Genomic DNA, 24,642 nt, shown 5'->3' with positions numbered 1-24,642 from the left:
ATATATGTGCTCAGTTATTTCTACTTATCCAAACAAACCAAAATAATTGTTACAAACTATCAGCTAAACCCACTTGCATTTCTAATGGTGAGCATTGAGATCTTTAGAGGGCCTTGATTATTTTTCCCTCATCATTGTCTTCCCAACAACAGATCAATGCCTGATTCATAGTTTAGTGCTTAAAAAATGTTTGTGTTGAATAACTGTTACTTTACCCTCAGGAAAACCTTCTAAAGTCATTAGATTGAGTCAAGTATTCTTATCCCCATTAAAGCAACAAAGATAACTAAGGGCCCAAAGAGGTCCAAGGATCTATGATCAGAGAAAAATATAAGGACAGGGCTAGAACTTGGAAGACAGAATTCCAACCCTATATTGGAGCCTTTCACGTTTTTCCATGTTTCTTGATTCAATAAGAAACACAACTGAGTGAAAAGTAATAGAATATATTATATCAGCCTATTCTTATAAATTGTTGTAGTAATTTTAAATATTGCTAGTAATTAAAGATAAAACGCTAATCCTCTAATCAGTTCATATCATCAGATAGTCTATTATAAAACAAAACTGTTTCCATCTGATACAAAAATATGTTTATAAGTTCTCAGGCACAAATATGCATGTGAACTCTTACTCTGTACCTTCTTAACTCTCGCTGATGAAAAATTGTAGCTCAGCATCATTAATTAATGGTAATTCTTTTGATTGACATAATACCTCCATGTGAAAATGTCCAGGAGTTCCTCACTGATCAAAATGTTGAAGAAAATAATCCAGTCCCTTCAATAAAGCAACTCAAGCCACACTGTGTTGTTGGGGTTTACTGTGTGCTATAAATCAGTATGGTTCTGATTGTGTGGAAATGTTAACTTACCATGTCAAATATAGGTTTTGAACATTACTTATAAAAGTGTAAATGTTAATTTAAGTATCTGTATGTTTTTCATGATCTTTACATAAAGAAATTTTTATAAATTTGCATGAAATTTACTCTTAAATGTAGTCACTTTTGAGGTGAACTTTTCTTTACCACATCATTATTTATTTACCCTATCAGGCCTACCCCACTTATTTACTGGATAAAAGAAGATGGAACACTACCCGCCAACCGAACCTTTTATCGGAACTTCCAGAAAACCTTGCAGATCATTCAAGTTTCAGAAGCAGACTCTGGAAATTACCAGTGTATAGCCAAAAATGCATTAGGAGCCATTCATCATACCATTTCTGTCACCGTTAAAGGTATATCATTATATCAAATGCATTCCCCTTGCTTTCATGAAAGGCTCTGAAATTCAATTTAATATGCCTTTGATCATGTTCTTCAATAATGAAATACGAATTTGTATCCACATTCATGGTGCCTTGAAACTTTCTTCACTGGTATTGCCAGGCAGGTGCTCATACCACTGAGCTATATCCCCAGCTCCTCCTCATTGGTGTTGAAAATGGATCTACACCAAGTTAAAGATCGGCTCCTTCAAATCTGTCTCACAAAGGAATTCCAGTTAGTAAAATTAGCAGGAATGAGGAAAATAGAAAATCACCGTTATAACCCCATAATGATAACTGCTTCAGGAAAGATACACTGATAAATGTTAGGATTAGTGTGTGAAACTTTTAAAAGAAACCGGATATTTGCATAGCTTCAAAGTGTCCCCCTCCAAAAAAATTAATCACTACAGTAGTTTTAACATATGTCCACTAATTCTTTAATATTCATTTCTCAAAGAAATGGAGCTTACTTCCTTTCCTCTTGAGTGTGGGCCGCACTTAGTGACTCACTGCTGACCAACAGAGTATGCAGTGCAGGAGAGTAGTAGGTTTGCAATGGAGACAACTGGCTAGCACCACCTTAACCAATAGGAGGTCATGCTGATCTCATGTCCTTCCTGATGTGGTGCAGTCAGAAGGTCCATCACCACCTGCATCCAAGACCCAAAACCTCAGGCTAACCATGAAATAACATCAGGCACACTCTGGTTGAAAGATATTCTACCAAAATAACAGATTTGTGTTCTTCCCAAGTGTCAAGCTCATTAAAGACAAGGGAAGACTGAGAAACTGCCTCCTTGGAAGATACTAAGGAGACAGGACCAGTCAATGCAATGTGAGATCTGGTACAGGATCCTAGGACAGAAATAAGACTTTGCTGGAGAAACTAGGCAAATCCTAATAAAGCCTACAGTTTTGTAATAGTGTTATACTAGTGTTAATTTCTTGTTTGACAACTACAGCTAGTTGTGTAAGATGTTGACCTCAGAAGAGCCTGAGTAAAGGAAGTATGGGAATTCCCTACACTACCTTTGCAACTATTTAAAAATGACAAGTTTTTAAAGTTGCTTCCTAATTTTATAATTATATGTATTTTACAGGTCTTTAATTTTATGAGTCTTTTAATATTCTTTTGAATACCCAAAGTGTTTTTCAAAGCATTGTTTTAAATCTGTTCACTCTAAAAAAATGAGACTTGACCTTTTATAAAATATATATACTTATTTTTAAAATAGTTCAGTATATTCTTTCCTGTAATATTTATCAAAATCAGATTTTTGGTCTGTTCTTATTCCTTCAATAAAGCGGCTCCATATTGGATCATGGCACCCCGAAATCTTGTGCTGTCCCCGGGAGAAGATGGGACCCTGATCTGCAGAGCTAATGGCAACCCCAAACCCAGAATTAGCTGGTTAACAAATGGAGTTCCAATAGAAAGTAAGTTTCCTCGGTTGGCTCTAGTTGGGCAGGGTATTCGCAAGGCATATCTACTCCCTCTCCACAGTGGACAAGTGGTGATAAAATAGTTCTGGTTAAAGAAGGAAACCATATGTAAGTTAAACAAATGCACTAGATTACCTTTGAAGCTTTATTTTACTGCCTTTAAATATTTATTATGATTTTAAATAGTTTGTGCTATTAAAATAATGGTATGTGTGTTGATCAGGACTTCACAATATTTCCCATTTTTTACCTGGATCTTGGGAAGAATGACAGGGTCAGAAATAAACATCGCCAAAAGTTCAGATTATCTTCTTTGTTCACATCAAGTGATTTGTAGAAACTTCATAGGAATCAGCAGAGGTTGGCAAGGAGACTAGGCATAGAGCTGGTGAATATAAGAAGAATGAGAAACCCAGCTGCCTAACTTAGTTTTCAGTCCTCAGAATAACCCCGATGTCTCTAATTTCTCCAGTCTTCACAGGTCGCCATCATATTTAACACCTAAACAACAGTCTGGCCCTGATTCTGTTCACAATGTTCCATCTCCCAGTTTTCCCTCCCTGACTATTGGCTAAGATCATCCTCAAGTGCAGCTTACATCTCCTGCTTGCCACTAAGCCATTGTCCCATTGGCTGCTCCACTTCCGGCTCCTTCTTGTTAGCTCTTCAGCCTGTTATTATGCTGCCTGCAATGGTCTCCTCCAAAGTGTGCCCATAGGCCCGTCCACTAATCTTCAGAAACCCAGCAAAGCCCAGTTTTATCAACGTATTAAGAAGATACTTTGTGTTTACTGCCAGATCAGATGTGTTCACAAATTCTAACAAGGCCAATAAATGGGGTTTATGTACTTCCATTCACAGTTTTAACCATGATCTGGGTAAGGAAAAGCTACAGAGGCATTTTGTGGCTGTATATCAGGAAGCGTCTGCCATTCTCAGGGGATTATGAGTGAAAATTGAGATTTTAAAGAAAGTATAAGAAAGCTCAGAACTGAAAGAAGGTTTATGGTACAATATGTGATTTTCTTAGAAATGCATACAGAATAGCAAAAGTGATGATGTATGCTCAGCACTTTTGCACCACAGGTTTTTCTTTTTCCAGCTCAGAGCTTCTTTATGATTTATGGAAGGTTAAATGTGCTTCTGAGATCTCGACTCAGCAAAACAGACAAGTAGGAGGGAACTCCCATCTAGCCACTCAGAGGGGAAAACAGGGGAGCCAGAGGATGTTGAAGGAATAAATCCTCGTCCTTGGCAGGAAGAAAGCAGTTTTAGGCATGGGAAATGGAGACCTAGGTGGGAAATTAAATAATGTCTGATATTTCCTCCTGATTTGCTTGTCAGACATTCCAAATTGCCCATCCTAATCTGTTCTTGCTGCTATAACAAAGTACCTTTGACTGGGTAATTTATAAGCCACAGAAATTTATTGCTTGTAATCAGGATAGGCATTCTAGAATGAAGTTCCCACAGAATTAGTTTCTGGTGATGGCTCATAGATTCCACTCTTACATGTGCTCACATCATGCAAGGAGCAAACAGGCTCCCTCAAACCTTTTTTAAGGACACCAGTCTTATTCATGATAGTGGAACCCTCATGATCTAATCACTCCTCAAAGGCCCCTTCCACTTAATACTGGCACACTGGGAGTTAGGTTTCAACACTTAGCCTATAGCACCAGGATAGCCTGTGAGCGAACCTTGTACTTTAGTTGTATTAAGAGCTTTGAAAATGCACCTGTAGACACTGCTGTCTTTTAAATAAAAATTTGCAGGGGAAAGATTATCTGCAAGAGGACTGCTTTGGGGGAAGAGGACAGTGGTCCCAAGTAGATAAATCAGACCCTTCTACCATTATTCCAAATCACTCAGCTATGTCCAGAGCAGAAATCTCTCAAATCAGTGTGAAGCAGTTCATTTCTTCCATCCCAAAAGTATCTTTTAAGTCTCTTTGGGACAGAACAAAAGAGTCTGAGTGGATATGATGGAAACTTCCAGCACCTACAGTCCCAGGTGATCTCTGTGTGCCTCACAGCAGTCACTCTGGCAAAGTGCAGGAGGTGATGGGCTGGTGAGGACCCTGCCCACTCCCTGCATGACACCGAAAGGCACAGTTGTTCCCTGCCCTGCTGCAGCAGATGCTCCGTGAACACTTCCTGCTGAGTGCCCTCTTGGGAGTATACCAAGTCTTGACACCGAAGTCCCAGGTGGACATAAACATCCCCCCACTGTGTGGTGACCTCCCTAATCCAAAGGAGTAAATGAGGAAGAAAACTGTCAGAAACATCAGTAGAGGCTTGAGGAGATTTCTTGTGCTTTCCCCTTTCCACCCTGCCTGGTAGTTGCCCTGTCAATTTAGAGAACCCCATGAACAGAATTGCCTGTGAGGTTTGGGGACCATTCTAGAAATGGGAACATGCTTGTGTTTCATCTGCAGTTTGCTGCATGGGGCACCCCACAGATGCATCCAGCACTTCCAGGACATAGGGGGAGGATGGAGAGAGATGCAAAGATAGGATTAAGAACAAAATCAGCCACAGGGGCACTGAATGAGCTTGGTAAGGATCACTAACCTTCACCGGGGCCTACTAGCAACAGCCCCAGAACCTGCTGGGGCACAAGCTGATTTGCTGGCAACACCTTCTGCCCAAGAGATTGCAAGAACTGTGGGTGGGCCAGCTGCTGGAGAGAGGAGCCAGGGAACAGCTGTGCCTCTGCAGTCCCACCTTGCAGGAAGCCATGTGGCATCCTTGCCAGGTGCCTGAGGTTCATCCCATGAGCCACAAAGAACAGACACATTCAGGAGCCCATATTGCCAGACACACAGCTTTCCACTCCTGATTTGTGGGAACCTACCCAACAACACCAACCCGCTCCTCCGCCTCTGCAGATTCTGGCTGCTGAGTGCACACAAATGCTGTCCAGGAGAGCCAGGGTCAGGTCAAGAGAGGCATAAGATGGGTTTTGCTAACAAAATATGATCATTGATTTGTGACTGTATTTCAGAGTTGAACCTGCTGTTCTACAAAACTGAGAGGATTAATTCCAAAAGTGCCTGGGTGCATATATCAATGGTTTCTAAAGCTGCTCAACACTCCCCCGACCCAAGACCGGTGGAATTACTTAAAATTTCCTTTTAAAATAGCAGGTTGTGTTAAGTATGGAATTTGCCCCAAACTATCCAGAATAGTTTTTAAACAATCTACAGAAGTCAGAAATAACACAACTGTAAGATCTGGTGCTGAAGGGAGAACTTAGTTTTACTGTATGACTTGCAGTATTCTAGCACTTATGAAGGCAGACCCAGAAAGAGAAAGAATTTGCTACCAGCAAGACAGACAAAGCATTTCCTAACTCTCTCCAGGAAGTCACCTTGCCAGACTTCGTAGTCATTCTTAGACACGTGCTTATAAGTTCCTCCTGTGGCTTTTTGTCTTTTCCACTGGAAAGCCCATGCCATCCTCGTGGTGGTCCCCAAGGCCAAGGCCATGGCCAGCATGATCCCTATCCAGGAGGTAGCAGGAGAGGCTAACACTTGTAGACGGTTAATGGTCTACCATGTGAGTTGTGTTGGATCTTCACTCTCCTGCAAAAGACCCCACTATTCTTATATTAAAAGGCCCCTTTCCTCTCAGATATGAGGAGGAAAAAGAATAAAGAACGTGAGAAAGGGCAGATCTCTTGTCACAGTTACACATTTTGCTCACCCTGAAGGGAGAGATTGAAAACTACTAACACATGATAAGCAGCAAGGGAATGGAGGCCTAGTCTAGGATATTCCCAAGATTCTTTTGATCCTTCTTTCTTCTTCCTTTTTGCAAAGGTAAGGGGTTCAGTTGGTATTCTCTTATAAGTGATGGAGTACAGTTAGGATAAAGAGAAAGATTCAAGTCTTCACCACAAGATTGGTTCTACATTATACCCAAATGTTCATATTTCAGGAAATACTTACAAAGTTGAACAACTCAGGAAACCTTATCATCAGTCTCAAATGATTGAGTGCTCCTGTCTATAGTTGCTCATACCCAAAATGCATTTACAGTGATGCCTTGGATCACACAATTCATTTCCAAATTCTAGAAAATGACCACTTTCATGTTCATGTGGAAAAGATGGCTGTGATCATGTTCATTACCTGTTGCAGTGTTCCCAAACAAAAACAGAATTTTGCCAAATGCTTCTGTTTGTGAACCAAATTGTTTGCAAACAAAAGTATTCATGAACTGAGGTCCTACTATAATGCATTACTATCTGGTTAAACTACTTGATAAAGTTCTTTTTAGAATAAAATTACACAACAATGTAAAAACATTCTAAAACTTGATAGTATTTGGGACATGTAAGGTGGCATTATTATTATTATTATTATTATTATTATTATCATTAAGTGTTGGAAACATTTATAATTTCAGCCAGCCATGTCAGAAAAGTTAAATTAAAAGCAAGTGTTTCTGAAAGCTGTCACCCCAGTGCTCGACCTTACTTTTGGAGCTCATAGTTGTATATGAAGAGTCCATTCTCTGAAATTTCTTTTTCCGGTGTTCACTTACAGCAAATGAAACTGGTGCTCCCAGAATTAATTATTATTCCTTTAGATGATTAAGGTTTGCATGCTGGTGAGTTACTCCCATCCAGTGGGCGGCACACAGTGTCCAAAAGCTTCAAATGTCTCTGCATAATGATTCTGTTTTGTGTCCAGCCACCGACTGAGATACCACATGTCACTGTGCCAGTTCTTGGGTTGTTAACATCTCTTTAATAAGTGCTTTAGGAAAATGTAGTTCAGAACCCCATGGAAAGAGATCTACTTACTCATTTCTCATAGCTAATGTACAAGTTTGTTTTATTTCTAAATACCTTGCCAAAAATAAATATTTGAAGACTGCTCTATTTAGCATGAATAGGGCAGATACAGTCTGATGCCTTTCAAGGAAAGAATATTTTCCCAAAGAGTTGATACCAAAGGAAAATGTAACTCTGAACTACAGAAATGCTTTATGTCTGTGACTGAGGAATCTCCACTTGAGGAAAATTGTCCTCTAGCTTTGTCAGTTGAACTATATCTCAGTGATCATGGTAGCATAACTTTTATTATTATTGTTAAAGTATATTTACATTGCTTTGCAATATGTCGCCAGACCATTTTCATCTTGCAAAAACTAGAACCCGATGCCTACTAAACATCAGGTGGCGGATCTGACTTTTTAGAGTTCACATAATCAGGGAACGTGGGAACTTTTCTCCCACAGCCAGAGATATTTGGCTCAGATCCCTGCCTGTGCCTCAGTACATCTGCAGTGCCCAGTGCTATACTCCTGGCATATTCACAGAGGTATACTGTGGTACCAAAAGTCCACTGCAGATTCCCAACACAAGTGCCCAAATACTGGGTCTACAAGTGCTAAGAATAATGGACAGAGAGTCTCCAGAAATGCTGCCTTATTGGTACAGTGAATGGGCATCCCTGAAAGTGTGCAAGGCAGAAAGGCTTTGGTGACCCAAGTCCCGGGATCCAGGACAAGGAGCATGGGCCCTCCTAATGCACACCGCATTCTCAGTTAATCTCAGTTAACCTCATTCTCAGCAGGAAAGCAAATCACTTTCTCATCACTAGGGAAAATTTTCTGCCCCCCACATCATGGGGGAGGGGTTTTTTGTTGCTGTTGTGGTTTTTTTTTTGCGTCTTCTGCTTCCTCGTTGGTGGGGCATGGTGGCGTGGTGTCATCGCAGAAAATCTGCTAACCTCATGTGACCAGGAAACAACATGAAAAGAGGAGCCAGGGAGGAGATACACCCTTCCCTGTCACACCCCCAGTGACCCACCTCATCCAGTTAGCCCCACACCAAGCCAGATGTAGTATCCCTATAAACTAATCACTCTGCCTCTGAAGACATGAGGCTTTGGGAGAACATCTTGATAGAAACCATGACAGGTCCATGGCTGCCTGCTACACCCATAGTTCACTTCCTAGGCCAGCATGACACTGCAGTCCTCAACTTTTTTGGTAAATCTATAGGCAGTTGAAAAAATTATTACTTCTATTTGTCTTCTGATTGGAAGAACATGTTCCTGAAGACAATTTGGTAACTTTTAGAGTCAGAAACCGTAGATGTGAACTAAGAAGCCAATTGGAAGTATCACAGCATACCCCCATCACTAATGGAATGAACTAGAATATCCAAGAAGATCTCATGAATTAGCTACTGATTGTGATGACAGCATTAAACAACTACTCTTGTAGGAATAGCTTATCTTGCCTGCTCAGGAATGAAAGCATTAATCAGTCCATGAGGGTAGCTTATAAGTTGGAGTTTTAAGAATCTTTGGAAGCTAACTAAAAACTTTGGTTTATACTTTAATTTATGGTGCATTAATTTTTTTGTTTTACTAGCATATGCTTGCTACACAGAATAATAATGTTCATTTTGGAAAACTGGTGCCTACGTGCAACATATCTTGATCATTTTCAATCTCTTTACCCTCCTTTTTCTCAGCTCTCTTTTTTGCATATTCTTATCTGAAACATTTAAACAATTTTTAGGCTATACATGTGATGGAGTATGTGGTAAGCAGACTAACAGCCCCCCCGCAAGACTTCCGCATCCTCATCACTGAATCCTGTAAATATTTTACCTTACATGGCAAAAGAAACTCTGCATATGTTGATTAAGGATAAGGGCCTTGAGATGGTCCTCAGTTATGTGGTTTGGGCTCAATTTAATTTCACAAGCTCTCAGAAGCCAGAAGGCTTGCCTGACTGTGGTCAGAGAGGAATGTGACTATGGAAGAATGGTCAGAGAGATACAACATAAAAGGCTTTGAAGATGGAGAAGAGACGGTGGGTTATGGAATGTGGTGAGCATGCAGAAGGTGGAAGAGGCTAGGGGATGGTCTGGCCCCTAGACCCTCCAGGGGGGAACACAACCCTGCCCTACGTTGATTTTGGTTCGAGAGAACCCATGTCAGACTTCCAACCTACAGAACTAAATACTGTAGTAGTAAATCTGTGTTGTTTTAACCCACGAAGTTGTGGTCAGTTGGTTGGTACAGGAATAGAAAAACATTATTGCAGAAGGAGTGAGCACAATTCTTTTGAGTATGTGTAATAAAACAAGGATGAATAACTCATTTGCTTTATTTTTATTGAAGGGAGTTAATAGATCACAAGTGAACCAAATATTTTTTTATTTCAAAGTGATAAAATTCTCATTGTAGGGATGAGTACATCTTAGATAAACGTCTTTTTCCTATCATCAGAGAAAAAGAAATGGTGCTTAGAGTACAAGTAAAGCCCTCTTGACTGGCTCAAGTTGCCAAATGCAGTTTCAGGGAAAGTTTTTTTGGTTTTGATCAGCGTGCTGAGACCGTGTACTTTCAAAGCAATGTAAGGTCACAGCCTACGGCTTAACACTCACAAAACAGGAATTCATCTCTAATAGCACAGCAGTTCCAAATTGTTGGTCATGACTTAGAGTAAATCCTCACATATTATATTACCCAGCCAGTTCTATTCCACTTCAGCAAGGATAAATCCTGGTCTTAACATGTTTTAAGTACTTGAGGGATTTAGCTGAAAAAGCTGTCTTTAGGAGAAATTCTGCACAATTGATTTTTACTTCAGCTTCAGGAATTTCCAAAGCAGGAAAGTAATTATTTTTACATTTGATTACCAACCTATACCTATGAATGAATCTATTTATTTGTTTCATGAAGAGGTACTTAAAAGGGACTGGATGAGCTGGAGTATTCTTATTTTTTTTACCAACTGTTGCTATTTCCTGTGGATAATTAACTGACCTCCTCATAAATAATCAGTCTCTTAGTGAACAAGACAGAATTTTTCTATTTTTTGCAATTTTCATCTGACCTTGTCTTTCCTAAACCTCTCAAAGTAATACTCAGTTTTACAGAATCAATCCACTCAAGATTCAGTGAATATTGAGCATAGATGTTGAGCATAGATGCTGATACATGATAGCTAAATTCTGATGAGAAAATAATGGTGGCCCCAGCCTGGATTCTAGTCATCTTCTTGCTACATATGCCTATCTCTGTATTTGTGTCCTGCTTATACATTGTAGACCTCAAGATTTACCAATACATCTATTAAGCAGAGAGAAACGAATAATTACTTTCCATTTTCACACCCAAACAGTTGCTCCTGATGACCCCAGCAGAAGAATAGATGGTGATACCGTAATTTTTTCAAATGTTCAAGAAAGTTCGAGTGCGGTTTATCAGTGCAATGCCTCTAATCAGTATGGATATTTACTGGCAAATGCATTTGTCAATGTGCTCGGTAAGCTCTCCCTTTATGAAAGACATGGCAAATTAAATTAATGACTGCTGTTATTTTCTACTCATTCAGAAAAAGTATAAGGAATAGATGAAAGTGGATAAGGTATAAATCTTGCCCTAAGAATATTACAGTCTGGTCTTAGTGTTCCTTCATAACAAGTTTTTATAATGACACATTCTTTGTTGCAGAAATAATCAGCCAGGCTCTTCCATTCACAGATGGTTGCACTATGTCAAACCCTTCCAAAAGAAAATAACATTTGTCTGCTATTAGCAACTGAATATTATTCCTCTTCCATCCTTAAAAACTAATTAAGTTCAATAACAATTTTATGATTCTGATTTTTTTAAATAAACCACTAATCATAATGTTTGGCTTTCATCCAAGTTGGAGGTATACATTTACTGAATTGATAGAAATATGTTGAGAAAACTTACAACATAGTGAGGTCTCAAGCATATTCTGAAATTGTTGGCTTATGTAAACATTCTATTTCCATTATTAGGGAAAACTACCAAAATATATGTATTAAAATTATGCGAGAATTATATGCAATTATATGTCAACTCTTTAATATTTGTATATGCCCTTTTCAAATAAATTTAACACCAGGAAGCCAACCATATTTGATACTTTTCCTTCATGCTTGAAATGAAGGAGGAGCTAACTAGTTAAGATACTAGTGGAGGTTGAGGAGGCAATTTTGACTTCTGGTTGCATTTTTCAGTCTCTACTTCCATGAGTTGTACTTGTTTAGGTTCCACATGTGTAACTGAGATGATGCAATATTTGTCTTGCTGGGTCTGACTTGTTTCATTCAAAATAATGTCCTCCAGGTTTGTCCATGTTGTCACAAACAGGATTTTCTTCTTTTTAAGGCTGAAAGATTATCTTTCATCTTTTTCTTTTTTTTTTTTTTTTTTTTTGGTTTTTCTCCGGTACCAGGAACCGAACTCACGACCTTGCGCTTGCCAGGCAGGCGGTTTTGCCACTGAGCTAAATCCCCAGCCCCTCTTTCATCTTTTTCATAGTAGTCATTCTAACAAGTGTCAACTCATAGGCAGGTAATCATGGTTAAAGTTTGCATTTTTCTGATGATTAATGATATTGAGCTTTTATTTTTTTTTATATACCTGTTGGTCATTGTATATCATCTTTCGAAAAATGATTATGTAGGTCCTTAATCCATTTTTAAAATCAAGTTGTTGCCTAGTACTATTCATTGAACTCTTTGAGTTCTTTACATATTTTGGATTATTAATCCCCTATTAGATGTACGGTATGTAAATGTTTTCTCCCATTCCATAGGCTGTCTCTATGGTTCGTTGTTTCATAGCTGTGGGAAACTTTTTCGTTCCATCTGCTTTTCAGTCACCAAACTCACTGCTCTACTGCTTTCTGCCAGTTCCTGTGTTCCCCACCATCCCCACCCCCTGCAGTAATGATGGGCCAGTAATTCATTCAATAAAAATCTATTTGGCCATTATTTTTGTGTTAGACACTGTTCTGTAGTTAAAATGATAAAAAGTCACATTCCTGGGTGTTGCAAAGGCCTCAGAGTACTGAAGGAGATACAGATAAGTAAATCAATAATTAGACAATGCCTGAGTAGGATGTTGAACATGAGGTAGATGGAGGGAAACCATGTTTTCTCTACATTGAGTTAGTGGTAAGTCGTACCTGATAGGGAACATCAGAGAAGAGACATGTTCCTGGCAAGCGCAAGGTCGTGAGTTCGGTTACCGGTACCGGAGAAAAACCAAAAAAAAAAAAAGAGAGAAGAGACATGTTGGTTGTACTTTACTATAACACTTAATGATCTTAAATAAAAAGCAGTAAAAACACTATAAACTTAAAATGTGTCCTAATATTTATTGTACCTTTTAAAATGTTTTTTAGCTGAGCTCCCACGAATTCTCACATCTGCAGACACACTCTACCAGGTCATTGCAAACAGGCCTGCTTTCCTAGATTGTGCTTTCTTTGGGTCTCCTCTGCCTACCGTTGAGTGGTAAGTAACGACCTTATGTGTTTTTTAATACTTATATTTGCTAAGCCTTTTCATTTCTAAATATATTGGGCTTTAGTCAAAGACTAAACAGGAGAAATATAGTGCATAACTATCATACTGTCAATTACTGAATACACTCATTTACAAAGCTATATGTAAATGGATTTTTTTTTTTTTACTTTAAGGCTGCTATATTTTATAATGTCATAGATATCACCAGGGACTGTGTGACTAGTAGCTGGAGGAACTGATTGGAAGACTTTCCTTGATAATAAAATATCTTGAGGGATGAGGAAGAGGTTTTGAAAACTCAAACACAGAATTCACTACCATGAATGTTTCCCTTTAGTATCTCTCCCTCCAGACCTTCCTGACTTGGGTCCAGCCAAGCTTTCCGGTGTCCTTTTACTGCCCCCTCAGACTACCCCCTTTTACACACTTCTCCTGGTACAAGTCCTCTACCTGAAGGCTTGATTTAAAGGAGCTGGGCGAGACCAGGCAGGGATAGGCAGCCTGTGAGGAAGGACGAATGAAAGGCAATTGGAGCAGTCATTGGTCATCTATGAGGTTCCAGATGCTGGGCTGGGTTTCAGCTATTTCAGTGAGAATGAACACAGGTTAAAGATGGAAGAAAAGTTTCCCAGTACTGCACCTTAACCACTGAGAAGAGAAACAGGAATGTTTCTGCAGATTTCCTACTTTTGATGACAAGATCAACACTTAGATAATTAACACCTGGCTTTGCCTCATCCCTTATTGTCTGCCTTTACTTCTCCCCTCTGGTATACATGCTTCTTTTCCCCCCTGAATACTTTCCTAGTCATCCTTTCAAAGTATAATCCATACAGCATTGAAATCAAAATTCTTTAAAATTGCAGTCTGTAGGTAGAATTATAAACACACCACAGTTGGATATAAAATGTAAAAAAAAAAAAAAGAGCAGTCTTTGTTCTATGTTGGCACTATTTAGGATAAAAAAGTTAATAGTGGTTTATTAAATATGGGTCTCATAAAAATTGTAACATATATTATGAGCCCAATTCTACAAATACCATTTATTATTGATTTCTCCAGTTTTATGTCTTGTCATTCATCTACCACCTAATATACAAGTATGTAGTGTTTTTGCTTGTACAAATTCCAAGTGTCTTTGTACTTGACACTTTAATGTAGACCATAGTTGTGTTGACCTTGGATGTGACATTTTGTCTGATTTAAATTATGATGTGTCTTATTTTCATCATGTTGGGTAATAAAGGTTTAAAGGAGCTAAAGGAAGTGCTCTTCATGAAGACATTTATGTTTTACATGAAAATGGAACTTTAGAAATTCCTGTGGCCCAAAAGGATAATGCAGGAACCTACACATGTGTTGCCAGGAATAAATTAGGGGTGGCGAAGAATGAAGTTCACTTAGAGATCAAAGGTAATAATTTTTTTTTTCAAGTGTTATGTGACTTTGAGCAAATTCTCCAGATTTACCAATGGATAATAACTTTGAACTTTAGATCCAACAAGGATCATTAAACAGCCGGAATACGCAGTTGTACAGAGAGGGAGCACAGTGTCCTTTGAATGCAAAGTGAAACACGATCACACCCTAATCGCCGCTGTCACGTGGCTGAAGGACAATGGTGAGCTGCCCAATGATGAAAGGTATTTGAAGACAATTTCTTTTTTTTGTCTTTCTCTCTGGAAACTGTTCTTGAGCTAAAGTTTGATTGTGTAGTGACTTAACGGTGGTGCTTTAGTTTCTGAAGTCTGCTGTCTGTAAAATAAAGAGGTACATTTTTTCTTCCTACGGTAAAATGCTGGAACCTAAGAGACTATCGAGTGATTGAAATAAGACCCTGAGAATGTTTGTCTTTCTTTGTGTGCTGTTCTGTGTAATTTAGGATGGGGAAAAACCCTTCAGGCTTTGGACAGCATCCATATTTTTGCACCTTGAACAGTAAAATCTCAACAGATGTTTTTATTCCCATTCTACAAATAAGCAGAAATACGATCTCTTTAATTATCAGAGTGTACCTGAATCCTTGCCAGTATTTTAAAAGACACTTGTTTTTATTTGGATAGTGAGTTTTCTTTTGATTTTACCCAATGCCAGTAGAAGGGGAAGGAAAAACAAAAACAAAGCATTTAAAAGAGTTAGAGCATTTTGCAGTCCCTTAGCTTGCAATGGAAGGAAAGTCACAGCATTTTCCAGCAAAGCCCTCAATTTGACACCGTCAGCATAGCAGGTACACAGAGTTGGATGTATGATTTCAGCAATCACAGTAGCTACACACCCCATACTAGAAAGAGTGATGTATCTTGGTGAAAATGGTTTCTGTGGTTTGCTACCAGCTCACCTAAACTTTTGGTGACTAATGGTTCCCTGTTGCTTGTTCATGGCCCCAAAAGTACTTTGTGGCCTTCCCCTCTATGTGCCCATAGTTCTGTCTAGGACTATGCCTCCACTTATTTGTGGAATCTGAGTTGATAAAGAGGAGAAAGAAGTATGAAGAAATGACCATCAGGTTAAGTCAGTTGAGCTGTAACTTGGAAATCACCTGGGATGACAGCTTACGATTTATGCAGCTTCATTAAAATCATACATGAATCCTGCATGCGTGTCTTTGGACCCACTGAGCAGTTGTTCATGTCTGCAGATCATCCCTGGAAAACTCTGAGTAGAAACTGTTGATCTGAATCTGCCTGTTTCTAGTGATAAAACGATTACTACTGTTTGCATTTACTTTCTCCTATGAGACTTCATGCCTATCACAAAAACTGAGATGAAATTTTTGCAGTAAATAATAGTTTATTTAAAAATATACACTGTGATAGAAAACTGAGCTGAATGAATAGCTTTCAAACATTTCTTAGCAGCAGAATAATAGACAAAGCACTATAGTAAGGGTATATAAATAAAGCACCATAGTAAGGGTAACTGTGGAGCTGCCCCCACCTCACCTCAGGATGCTCCTAGGGCTTTTTATTAAAAACATTCATTTTATTTTTTAATTGACGCACAGTAATTGTGCACATGTATGGAGCACCATATAATGTTTGCTCCGAGCACTTTAAGGAAGTGGAATGACTCCAGAGGTCTGGTTGGAAACCATTATACTCAGTATCCTTCCTACCCCAAGATTCTCATTCATTCAAATTGTTTTCTGACTTTAATTGTTATTAAAGTTAAATGTGTGTATATACATTGTATAGGATTTTCACCCCACTTTGCTGAACTGTATATCATCCTCTTCTTTCGGCAAGTTCACGGCTTTTTCCTGCCGGTCGGGGTGTCGTTGGACGCCCATTCCGGCTGCTCTGAGCTGGCTCTGTTCGCAGGTTCACTGTTGACAAGGACCACTTGGTGGTAACGGACGTCAGAGATGACGATGGGGGGACCTACACGTGTGTGGCCAACACGACTCTGGATGATGTTTCGGCCAGCGCCGTGCTCAGTGTTGTTGGTAAGAACGGGAGCAGACCTGACACGTCCAACTCGCCTGGGTTAGACTGAAAAGGAGACAAAGTAAATATTAAATGTCTCATAACTATAACATGCATGGGTTAGTACCTTTACTCTCTCCTTTAAAAAATGCCTTGGAGGTGATCATTTCAGTGTACCTATGCTGTGTATCAGACTAGGGTAAAATGGTATATCTGTACATTAGAAACATTTTTATAAAAAAATTGGGGGAAATCTATTTTTATTTGAAATGAAGAATTTTTTAAAATTCCAAAGTTGCTATTGCCTGTTTATCAGTAGTATGTCTCATAGCTAAGCATAGGGCTTAATTTTATAACCTTAATCATGTACAGTCTTTGTCTTCTTATGCTATCGTGTATCTTTTCATTACTAATTTTGATTAAAATCCTTTATATTAATGTCCTTTCTAGCTCCTACTCCAACTCCAGCTCCCATTTACGGTAAACTAATATGAGCCTTCTTTCTTTATTTTCTGTCAAGCAGTTTCATATTTGCAGAAAAAATTACTTTCTTTTCTCTATCACATTATTGTGTTTCTTTAAGGAAAAGGACTCTGTCAATTGTTACGCTGTGTCCCTCATTTACTGCAATAAATCATTTCTTCATTATAACTTTAGAATTTTCCACTGAGTTTACTGCCCATTGTTTCACATATTTCATGTGCTATTATTAAGTCATTCCATTTGATAAAAGTCCCTCTTTGATACAACCTCCTTGTATCAATGTGCTTTATCAAAAGCCAATATCCATATATTACAGAATGAAAAATTGATTTCTTGTATCATTCTGCTAATTAGATTTTACTTCAATCTACTAAAATTTGTTTTGGAAAAATAATGTTGTTTGGGGACTCCATTTGCAAGAAATTTATACAGAGGGGAAAAATGAACATTTAAAACAACATGTAAAAAAATGTAACTTTTATGTCAGACAAAACTCACTGCGTGTTAGCAAAAATGAAGTCACTGAAGAAAGACCAAAAGGAGGGGCGCATCAATGTTGTGTGACTTTTCTGTGACTGGAAAATAAATCACTAATTATTTCCAGCAAGCTTTTTGTTTAGAAACATCTCATGTGTTATTCAGCACATAAATACAAAAATTACTTTTATGGCATAATCTCATCTTCATGTTATATAGTATCAGTAATTATTATGTAGAAAACCTGTCCTTTGTAGACATTTACTGCTTCATTATTGATGAGAAAGAAGAAAGACCTCATGTATTTATATGGCCTCTAGTCCCTGATGAGCCAGAGATACCTCAGAAGTAAGGTCAAAACAAAGGCCCGGGGAGAGAGTTAACTCTGTGCATCTCAGAAGCGCTATTTGATGAAGCAGCTCTGCTTCTGCTTACCTGTGTTCCAAAAGGTGTCTAAGAGTAAACACACCTAAGCATGCTGAGGTCTACCTACATATATATATTCATATATATAATATTTACAATATTATATACATTTTCCTTCAGGAGTCCCACAATCTATCATTCAGCATGTTTCAAAAAGAACATTTGAATCTTCTTGAAACAGTGCATTTTATTTACCTGTATTTGTTTTCCAGCCTTTTCTGTTCTATTCTATTCTAATCCCATGGATTAGAAATCACGTTTTGGTTTATCTTTATGTCTGTGACTGTCCATGTTTTGAGACGCACTGAGAGCGCTGATGAACCGCACAGGCCTGCCTCACTGGTTTGGTTACACATGATTTCACTGCACTTGAGAAGCGAGCAAGCAGAACTCATTGATGGGTTACCCTGAGTGCATGCGTGCGTCCCAGCACCCTCAGTGGCTCCCATTTCATTTCTGTTGCATGCTCATTGACTGTTAAGTGTGCCATGTCTTTAAAATGTACCCTCTGTGAAAATATCACAAAGATGAACCTCTTAAGAATGGATAATTAACCATGATGTGTGTGTTTGATCTACAGATGTCCCCAATCCTCCCTTTGATTTAGAATTGACTAATCAACTGGACAAGAGTGTTCAGCTCTCCTGGACCCCAGGAGATGACAACAACAGCCCTATTACAAGTACGTGGTGTTACTTGCTTTATCATTGATAAACTGAGTGACCATTTTTTGCGCACTTCATAATATGCAACCTCAATTCCTCACAAATGTATTTACTGACATTCTCTGTCTCATTACTGATAGAACAAAAATATTTATTTATGTCTGTCCTCAGAGATGGTATTATTTCTGGTTACAGCCTCTAGAATAGGACACTAGTTGATGGCTAAAGATACTCATTCAGCAAATACATGACTATCATTTGTGTATTTAAGAATCACCTTAAATTTCTACTAGAGGTAAGGAGATCTGTCTTAAGTTAGCTATTTATTTTGCTCATTACTTCTGGGAGAAAAGGGTAGGAGAAACAATGCTGAAAGGTCCTATTATTTATATATCAAAAAACTGAAACTTGGTAACAGAACTGAATTAGGTCCTAAGGAATGAAATTAAATGAGAGAGCAGGCCATTAGGACACTGGGAGAGCCTAATAAGTTAGAATAAACGTAAACCCAGAAGTTTAACTGTAAAATTAAAGAGATAGTTAAACGAGCAGGCACAGTCAGTCGTTAGCCAGAACTCTAGCATTTCCTTCAGGTGTAGACTGCAGGAAGATTGTCTTCTGAAGAAAGCTTGAGATTATTCCAAATGATGGATGTGTTGGTTTGTACCTCCAGGCAAAGCAGAATATTCCCAAGAAAACCAACCAAATGCTTGCCTACCGTGGACTTGGTGGTGGCCCTTTCTTACCTAACCCTGCAGTGTCCTGCCTCAGAGCAGGCCGAATCTCCCTGCTAATCCAGCACATTAGGTGGAGCTGGCTGGTCAGCATGCTTAGAGACTCTTATGCTCTACATTCAAATGATACCATTAGGTTTCAAGGCATTTCTGCTCCATTTATTCACTCATTCGCTGGACAGAACTTATTGAGTGCCAATTATATGCCACAGATTGTTCTAAAATAAGATAATAAAAACAGTCTCTGCTCTTATAGAGGCTGTATGTTAGATTAGGACAAAGATATAAAATTATGACATTATTGCACATACTGTCGTACATTGTTTACACAAATACATGAGTATACATACACAGACACACATACACATCCACAGAGACATTGGTCAGTCTACCATTCAGGGAGAGCCTGTGGCAAGGAGTATTAAATGACAGCCCTTCCCTTAGGAAGGGAACCGGCAGTGTACGCAGGAGGCCACATGTGCCCTGGATATTCCAGTAACTGGACACAGCAGGGTCCTTGAGCTCAGCTATCCCTACTGCAGAGTTCTCATCAAGGGCACTTTACTCTAGGGCTCTTTCTTGACCTGACGGAGACTATTCAGAACTATTGTGCTGTCTGTGTCTTTTCCTGCACACTCCAATTTCCTTTCCCTCTCTCATTATGGGATTTTCCTTCAAAGTAAACTAATTTGCTTTCGGCTGCTTTTGATTATCCTGTTAGTTATCACTGACTAGCAATCTACCCCGGGTTGACTACATTCGCTGTCTTGGGTTTGTTGTGTATATTGTGGCCAGAATTCATCATTGAGTATGAAGATGCTATGCATGAGGCAGGGCTGTGGCACCACCAGGCTGAAGTTTCTGGAACGCAGACCACAGCCCAGCTGAAGCTGTCTCCATACGTGAACTACTCCTTCCGGGTGATGGCCGAGAACAGCATTGGGAGGAGCCTGCCCAGCGAGGCCTCTGAACAGTACCAGACCAAAGCCGCAGGTAAAGGGGGACTTCAGGGACAGGAAACAAAATGGAAAAGTTTTCCACCCTTTGCCAAGGAGCCAAGCTTACACATATATGGCTGTTTAACTTCTAGAACCAGATAAAAACCCCACGTCTGTGGAAGGATTGGGATCAGAGCCTGATAATTTGGTGATTACGTGGAAGGTGAGCTCTAAAGTCTTGAGCTTTCCCTTGTCATTTTTTGAGTGAAAAAAATTGTCCTAAAATAATATATGCATGAAACCCCATTTCACCCATTTCTAGGGGGAAATACGTCTTTATTTAAGAGGCAGTATTAGGTAGTAGGTAATGCGTTTGATCTCTGGAGCCAAAAGGAATAAATACAAATCCCACCTCTGCTACTTACAGTGTGATCGTAAGCCAGTTGTTGAACATTTGTTGAGCATCTCTATGAAGAGAACAATAATAGAGCCAGCTTCATACAACTAGAGGGGTTAATGCATATAAAGCAGCTATAATAAGGCCTATTTGTGCTCAAAATATGCTAGAGGGTGTTATCATCACACAGAACCTCCTGGAAGACATGCATCAAGCTATTCCCAGTAGTCAACTTATTTATTACTATTGTTGTTATTATTTGGCCTATCTATATTTTCTGGATTTGGAAAATTAACATATATTTACTTGTATGCTTTAAAAATGTATCTTAGAGCCAACATGCTTACTTATATGTACACATATATGTATATAGTTATAGTATACATATATATTTATAAATGCACTATCAAGTTAGAGTAATAGGCCAACTTTTTTAATAAGGAAAGAAATAGTTCATAAATTTCAGTCTTCAAGTAAAATGGACAAGATGTACTATCACACAAACAGGAATGCATAAAAGAATCTAAATAATGAGAATGTTTTTAGGCTCACTCACCTTTACCTACACAGACAGATTTTGAAAGGTTTGTGTGGTATTCACTGCTTTAAGGTAGTAATTTACAACCTTTGAAATGTTAATCCCTAAAAAGCTTTGAATCTCATCATAAATGAGCAAAGATAAGAAGTCCCTGGAGAAAATGGTTAATAGCATGTATTTTAGGGTTTCAGTGCCCACTTTCTTTAGGCCTGGGAGTTGGACTTACTGTTTCTGTAAAAGGATGTATAGTCAATGTGTTTTATAGCCTTGGGTTATTTGGCTTTTCTTTAGCCTTTGAATGGTTTCGAATCAAATGGGCCAGACCTCCAGTACAAAGTGAGCTGGCGTCAGAAAGATGGCGATGATGAGTGGACATCTGTGGTTGTGGCAAACGTATCCAAGTATATTGTCTCTGGCACACCGACCTTTGTCCCATACCTGATAAAAGTTCAGGCCCTGAATGTTGTGGGGTTTGCTCCGGAGCCAGCTGTAGTCATGGGACATTCTGGAGAAGACCGTAAGTGTCTCATGCCATTCCCTCTCTGCTTTTCCCCAGCAGGACGACCTGCCAAGGTACAAACCAAGGCTATTTCCAGAGGTGCTTAAGTTTGCAAGGGATGGAGGCAGCAACTATATTTGCAAACTTTTCTAAATTTAAACAGCATGCCATGCAAGAAACAGAGATGATTCAGGGTTGGAGCATAGCTAAGTGGTAGAGTTTGCCTGGCATGAACACATTCTAGGCTCAATCCCAGCACCTCAAAAAAGTAAGAAATAGAGATTCAGAATATTAAAGAGATTATCTTAAAAAAAAAAAAAAAAGTTGTGCTCATAAAGTTAAAGGAACAGTTAACCAAAAAAAGAAAGGAAGGAAAGGAGTAGGGAAGGAAGGAAGGAAGGAAGGAAACTCTGCAGTCAACCCTTAATAAGCCATAGAATATGATTCTATAGAATAGGAGGCTGGAGCATTCTTCAAGTAAAGATTATTATAGATAGTGATATTTGAATGAAATTTAAAATTACATTGATTCTTCTATCCCCTGCCCTGTCCTTTCCGCAGTCCCAATGGTAGCTCCCGGAAATGTGCGTGTGAGTGTGGTGAACAGTACCTTGGCTGAGGTGCACTGGGACCCGGTGCCTCTGAAAAGTATCCGAGGACACCTGCAAGGCTACCGGGCAAGTAAAGGGCATCATATCACATTTTTCCTTAGTAACAGGGCTTTGACGAATGCCACTTGTCACACACACCATATATGAGGTTGGAGTAATGTTGCTCCTCTCTTGATGAACTCTTTTTTTTTCATTTTAAAGAGAAAAGAAAACAGAGTAACAGCAACCAAGACAAAAACAAAACAACACAAAAACAATAAAAATGATGCAAAATTTCAAAACAAGATGATAGGAAGTTAACAATGGTTGTTACATTACATATTTTATCTTCAACGAAGTTGCTTAGATTACCAGAAGTAAGAATGCAAGATTGATCAAACATAGAGAATAAAAAATAATTAAAAAACCCTTTTAGACACTATAGAGTTTCACTAATCAAGATAGTAGGGATTCAATAATGGTTGTTATACTGTATATTGTTGTCTTCAAATTAGTTGTTCAGATTACCAGATATAATCATGTAAAATTGGTCAGAAAAGAAAAATTTAAACATTAACTGTCCTTTCAATAAACCAATAAACATCAGCAGAACAATTATCCAAGCTACTCTTGTGTATCCATATATATTTTTCCCTTCTTTCTTTTCTCCTTTCCCTCATTCAAATTGTTCCTTCCCTTTGAGCAACTTCTTTCCCTTTCACAATATCTATTGTACCTTTTGGGTTTTATTTATTCTTTCAGGTTCTTACACTAGGGAGACAATACGGAGTTTACACATGTGGGTCTGATTTATTTCACTTATAAGTATGGTCTCTAGTTGCATCCATTTTCCTATAAAAGCCTCAAGTTTATCTTTTTTATATCTGAGTAATACTTCATTTTATAAAAATATCACATCTTTTTTATGTGTTCCTCAGCTGATGGGCATTGGGTTGTTTCTGAGATTTAGCTATGACAAATTGTGCTGCTATAAACATGGGTGCACATATATCGCTGTGGTATGATCTTTTCAGTTCTTCTGGAAAAATACCTAGAAGGGGAATAGCTGGGTGGAATGGGACCTCTAATCCTAGTTTTCTGAGGAATCTCCACACTGATTTCCATAGTGGTTGTACCAGTCTGCACTCCCACCAGCAGTGGAAAAGGATTCCTTTTTGCCCACAGCCCCTCCAGACTTTGTTATTGGTTGACTTGATGATGCCATTCTTTCTGGGGTGAGATGGAATCTCAGTGTTGTTTTAATTTGCATTTCTCAAATGACCAATGATGTTGAACATTTTTTCATATATTTGTTTGCCATTTGTATTTCTTCATCTGAGAACTGTGTTTTCATCTCTTGATGAACTCTTGATATCGAGTTCATTTGTTTCTTGCCTCAGGCAGATTGACATCTAAAGAACCCCGGCTAGAGGTAATTTGAAATGTTACTCATTCAAAATGAGAAAGGAGGGGGCTGGGGATTTAGCTCAGCGGCAAAGCGCCTGCCTGGCAAGCGCAAAGTCGTGAGTTCGGTTCCTTGTACCGGAGAAAAACCAAAAAAAAAAGAGAAAAGAAATGTTTTCTCCATTTTTTTTCACAGATCATCTAAAATTCTGTGAACTAAACAGTATGTGTACAAAATGAGGAAAACTAATTTTTAAAGAACTAAAGTATAACAAATTGCACTTAGCTTTAAGGTAATATGGACCACATGTGCTGAACATACAAAGCTATCCTAATAATATGGACATTCAAAAAATAATTCAGATTATGTTTATGTATCCCCAACTGCATCATTTTTATGAACATCAGTTATGAACATCAATTAGCTTTGCTTTTGGTAAGCACAGAAAGATTGATTCAGAGATTTTTGATTGACAAACATCCAAAGAACTGCACCCCATGTGCACAAACATACTACCTTAATTTGTTAAAACTAACCTCTCTAGGTCACTTACAATACTGCATCATTGGGGCCCCGATAGTGGCCACATTTTGGGTATGAGTTCACTTCTCCTGAAAAATACCCTGTCCATCTCTCCAAAACCTGCACCTATAATATAATACAAAAATAAGTATGTTTAATTAAGTGATACAGACAGGCTTAGTGGAAAAGCCCTACAATGCAGTGGAGGCTCCTCTGTAGCTTTGGAAAAGCCACTGACGAGCCCAAAGGCTCACTTCTACCATAGGAATAATAATAAGAAAAGCCTCACTGTGGTATTTAAAATTAGCTAAATGATATAGTATATGTGAACATGTAGTTAACATTGGGCAGTAGTTTTATTTTTAGAATCTTTTATACATGTAAAAGACTTCAATCCTTTTTGCTGTCATCCATTTGCCTTGTGTTCTGGAGAGAACCATATGGATCTCTTATTTATTTCACCCACACTCCTCCAACAGAATAGTATAGCCCAGCTTTGTCA

General features: G+C 38.6%; 1 protein-coding gene across 25 annotated transcripts in view; it reads left to right on the top strand.

Moving 5' to 3' along the window:
* The window catches only part of Nrcam (neuronal cell adhesion molecule), an 80,836-nt gene that overhangs the window by 26,232 nt on the left and 29,962 nt on the right, over window positions 1-24,642 (top strand). For 22 of the 25 annotated variants that reach the window (XM_013510550.1, XM_013510549.1, XM_013510552.1 and 19 more), the window contains 13 exons: window positions 1,058-1,242; window positions 2,581-2,712; window positions 10,875-11,018; window positions 12,918-13,029; window positions 14,288-14,454; window positions 14,537-14,684; window positions 16,362-16,486; window positions 16,917-16,946; window positions 18,433-18,534; window positions 20,047-20,244; window positions 20,342-20,412; window positions 21,416-21,641; window positions 22,185-22,300. In XM_013510550.1, coding sequence (XP_013366004.1) covers window positions 1,058-1,242; window positions 2,581-2,712; window positions 10,875-11,018; window positions 12,918-13,029; window positions 14,288-14,454; window positions 14,537-14,684; window positions 16,362-16,486; window positions 16,917-16,946; window positions 18,433-18,534; window positions 20,047-20,244; window positions 20,342-20,412; window positions 21,416-21,641; window positions 22,185-22,300 — 1,756 coding nt within the window. The remainder of the gene's footprint in view (window positions 1-1,057; window positions 1,243-2,580; window positions 2,713-10,874; window positions 11,019-12,917; window positions 13,030-14,287; window positions 14,455-14,536; window positions 14,685-16,361; window positions 16,487-16,916; window positions 16,947-18,432; window positions 18,535-20,046; window positions 20,245-20,341; window positions 20,413-21,415; window positions 21,642-22,184; window positions 22,301-24,642) is intronic. The other 3 variants (XM_013510545.1, XM_013510561.1, XM_013510560.1) reach the window with 1 other exon arrangement.

This window comes from Chinchilla lanigera, unplaced genomic scaffold (assembly GCF_000276665.1).
Source record: "Chinchilla lanigera isolate Chin_1 unplaced genomic scaffold, ChiLan1.0 scaffold00009, whole genome shotgun sequence".
Lineage (NCBI taxonomy): Eukaryota > Metazoa > Chordata > Mammalia > Rodentia > Chinchillidae > Chinchilla > Chinchilla lanigera.
The sequence above is the reverse complement of the archived record's forward strand: the minus strand, read 5'-3'. Positions and strand labels throughout refer to the sequence as shown.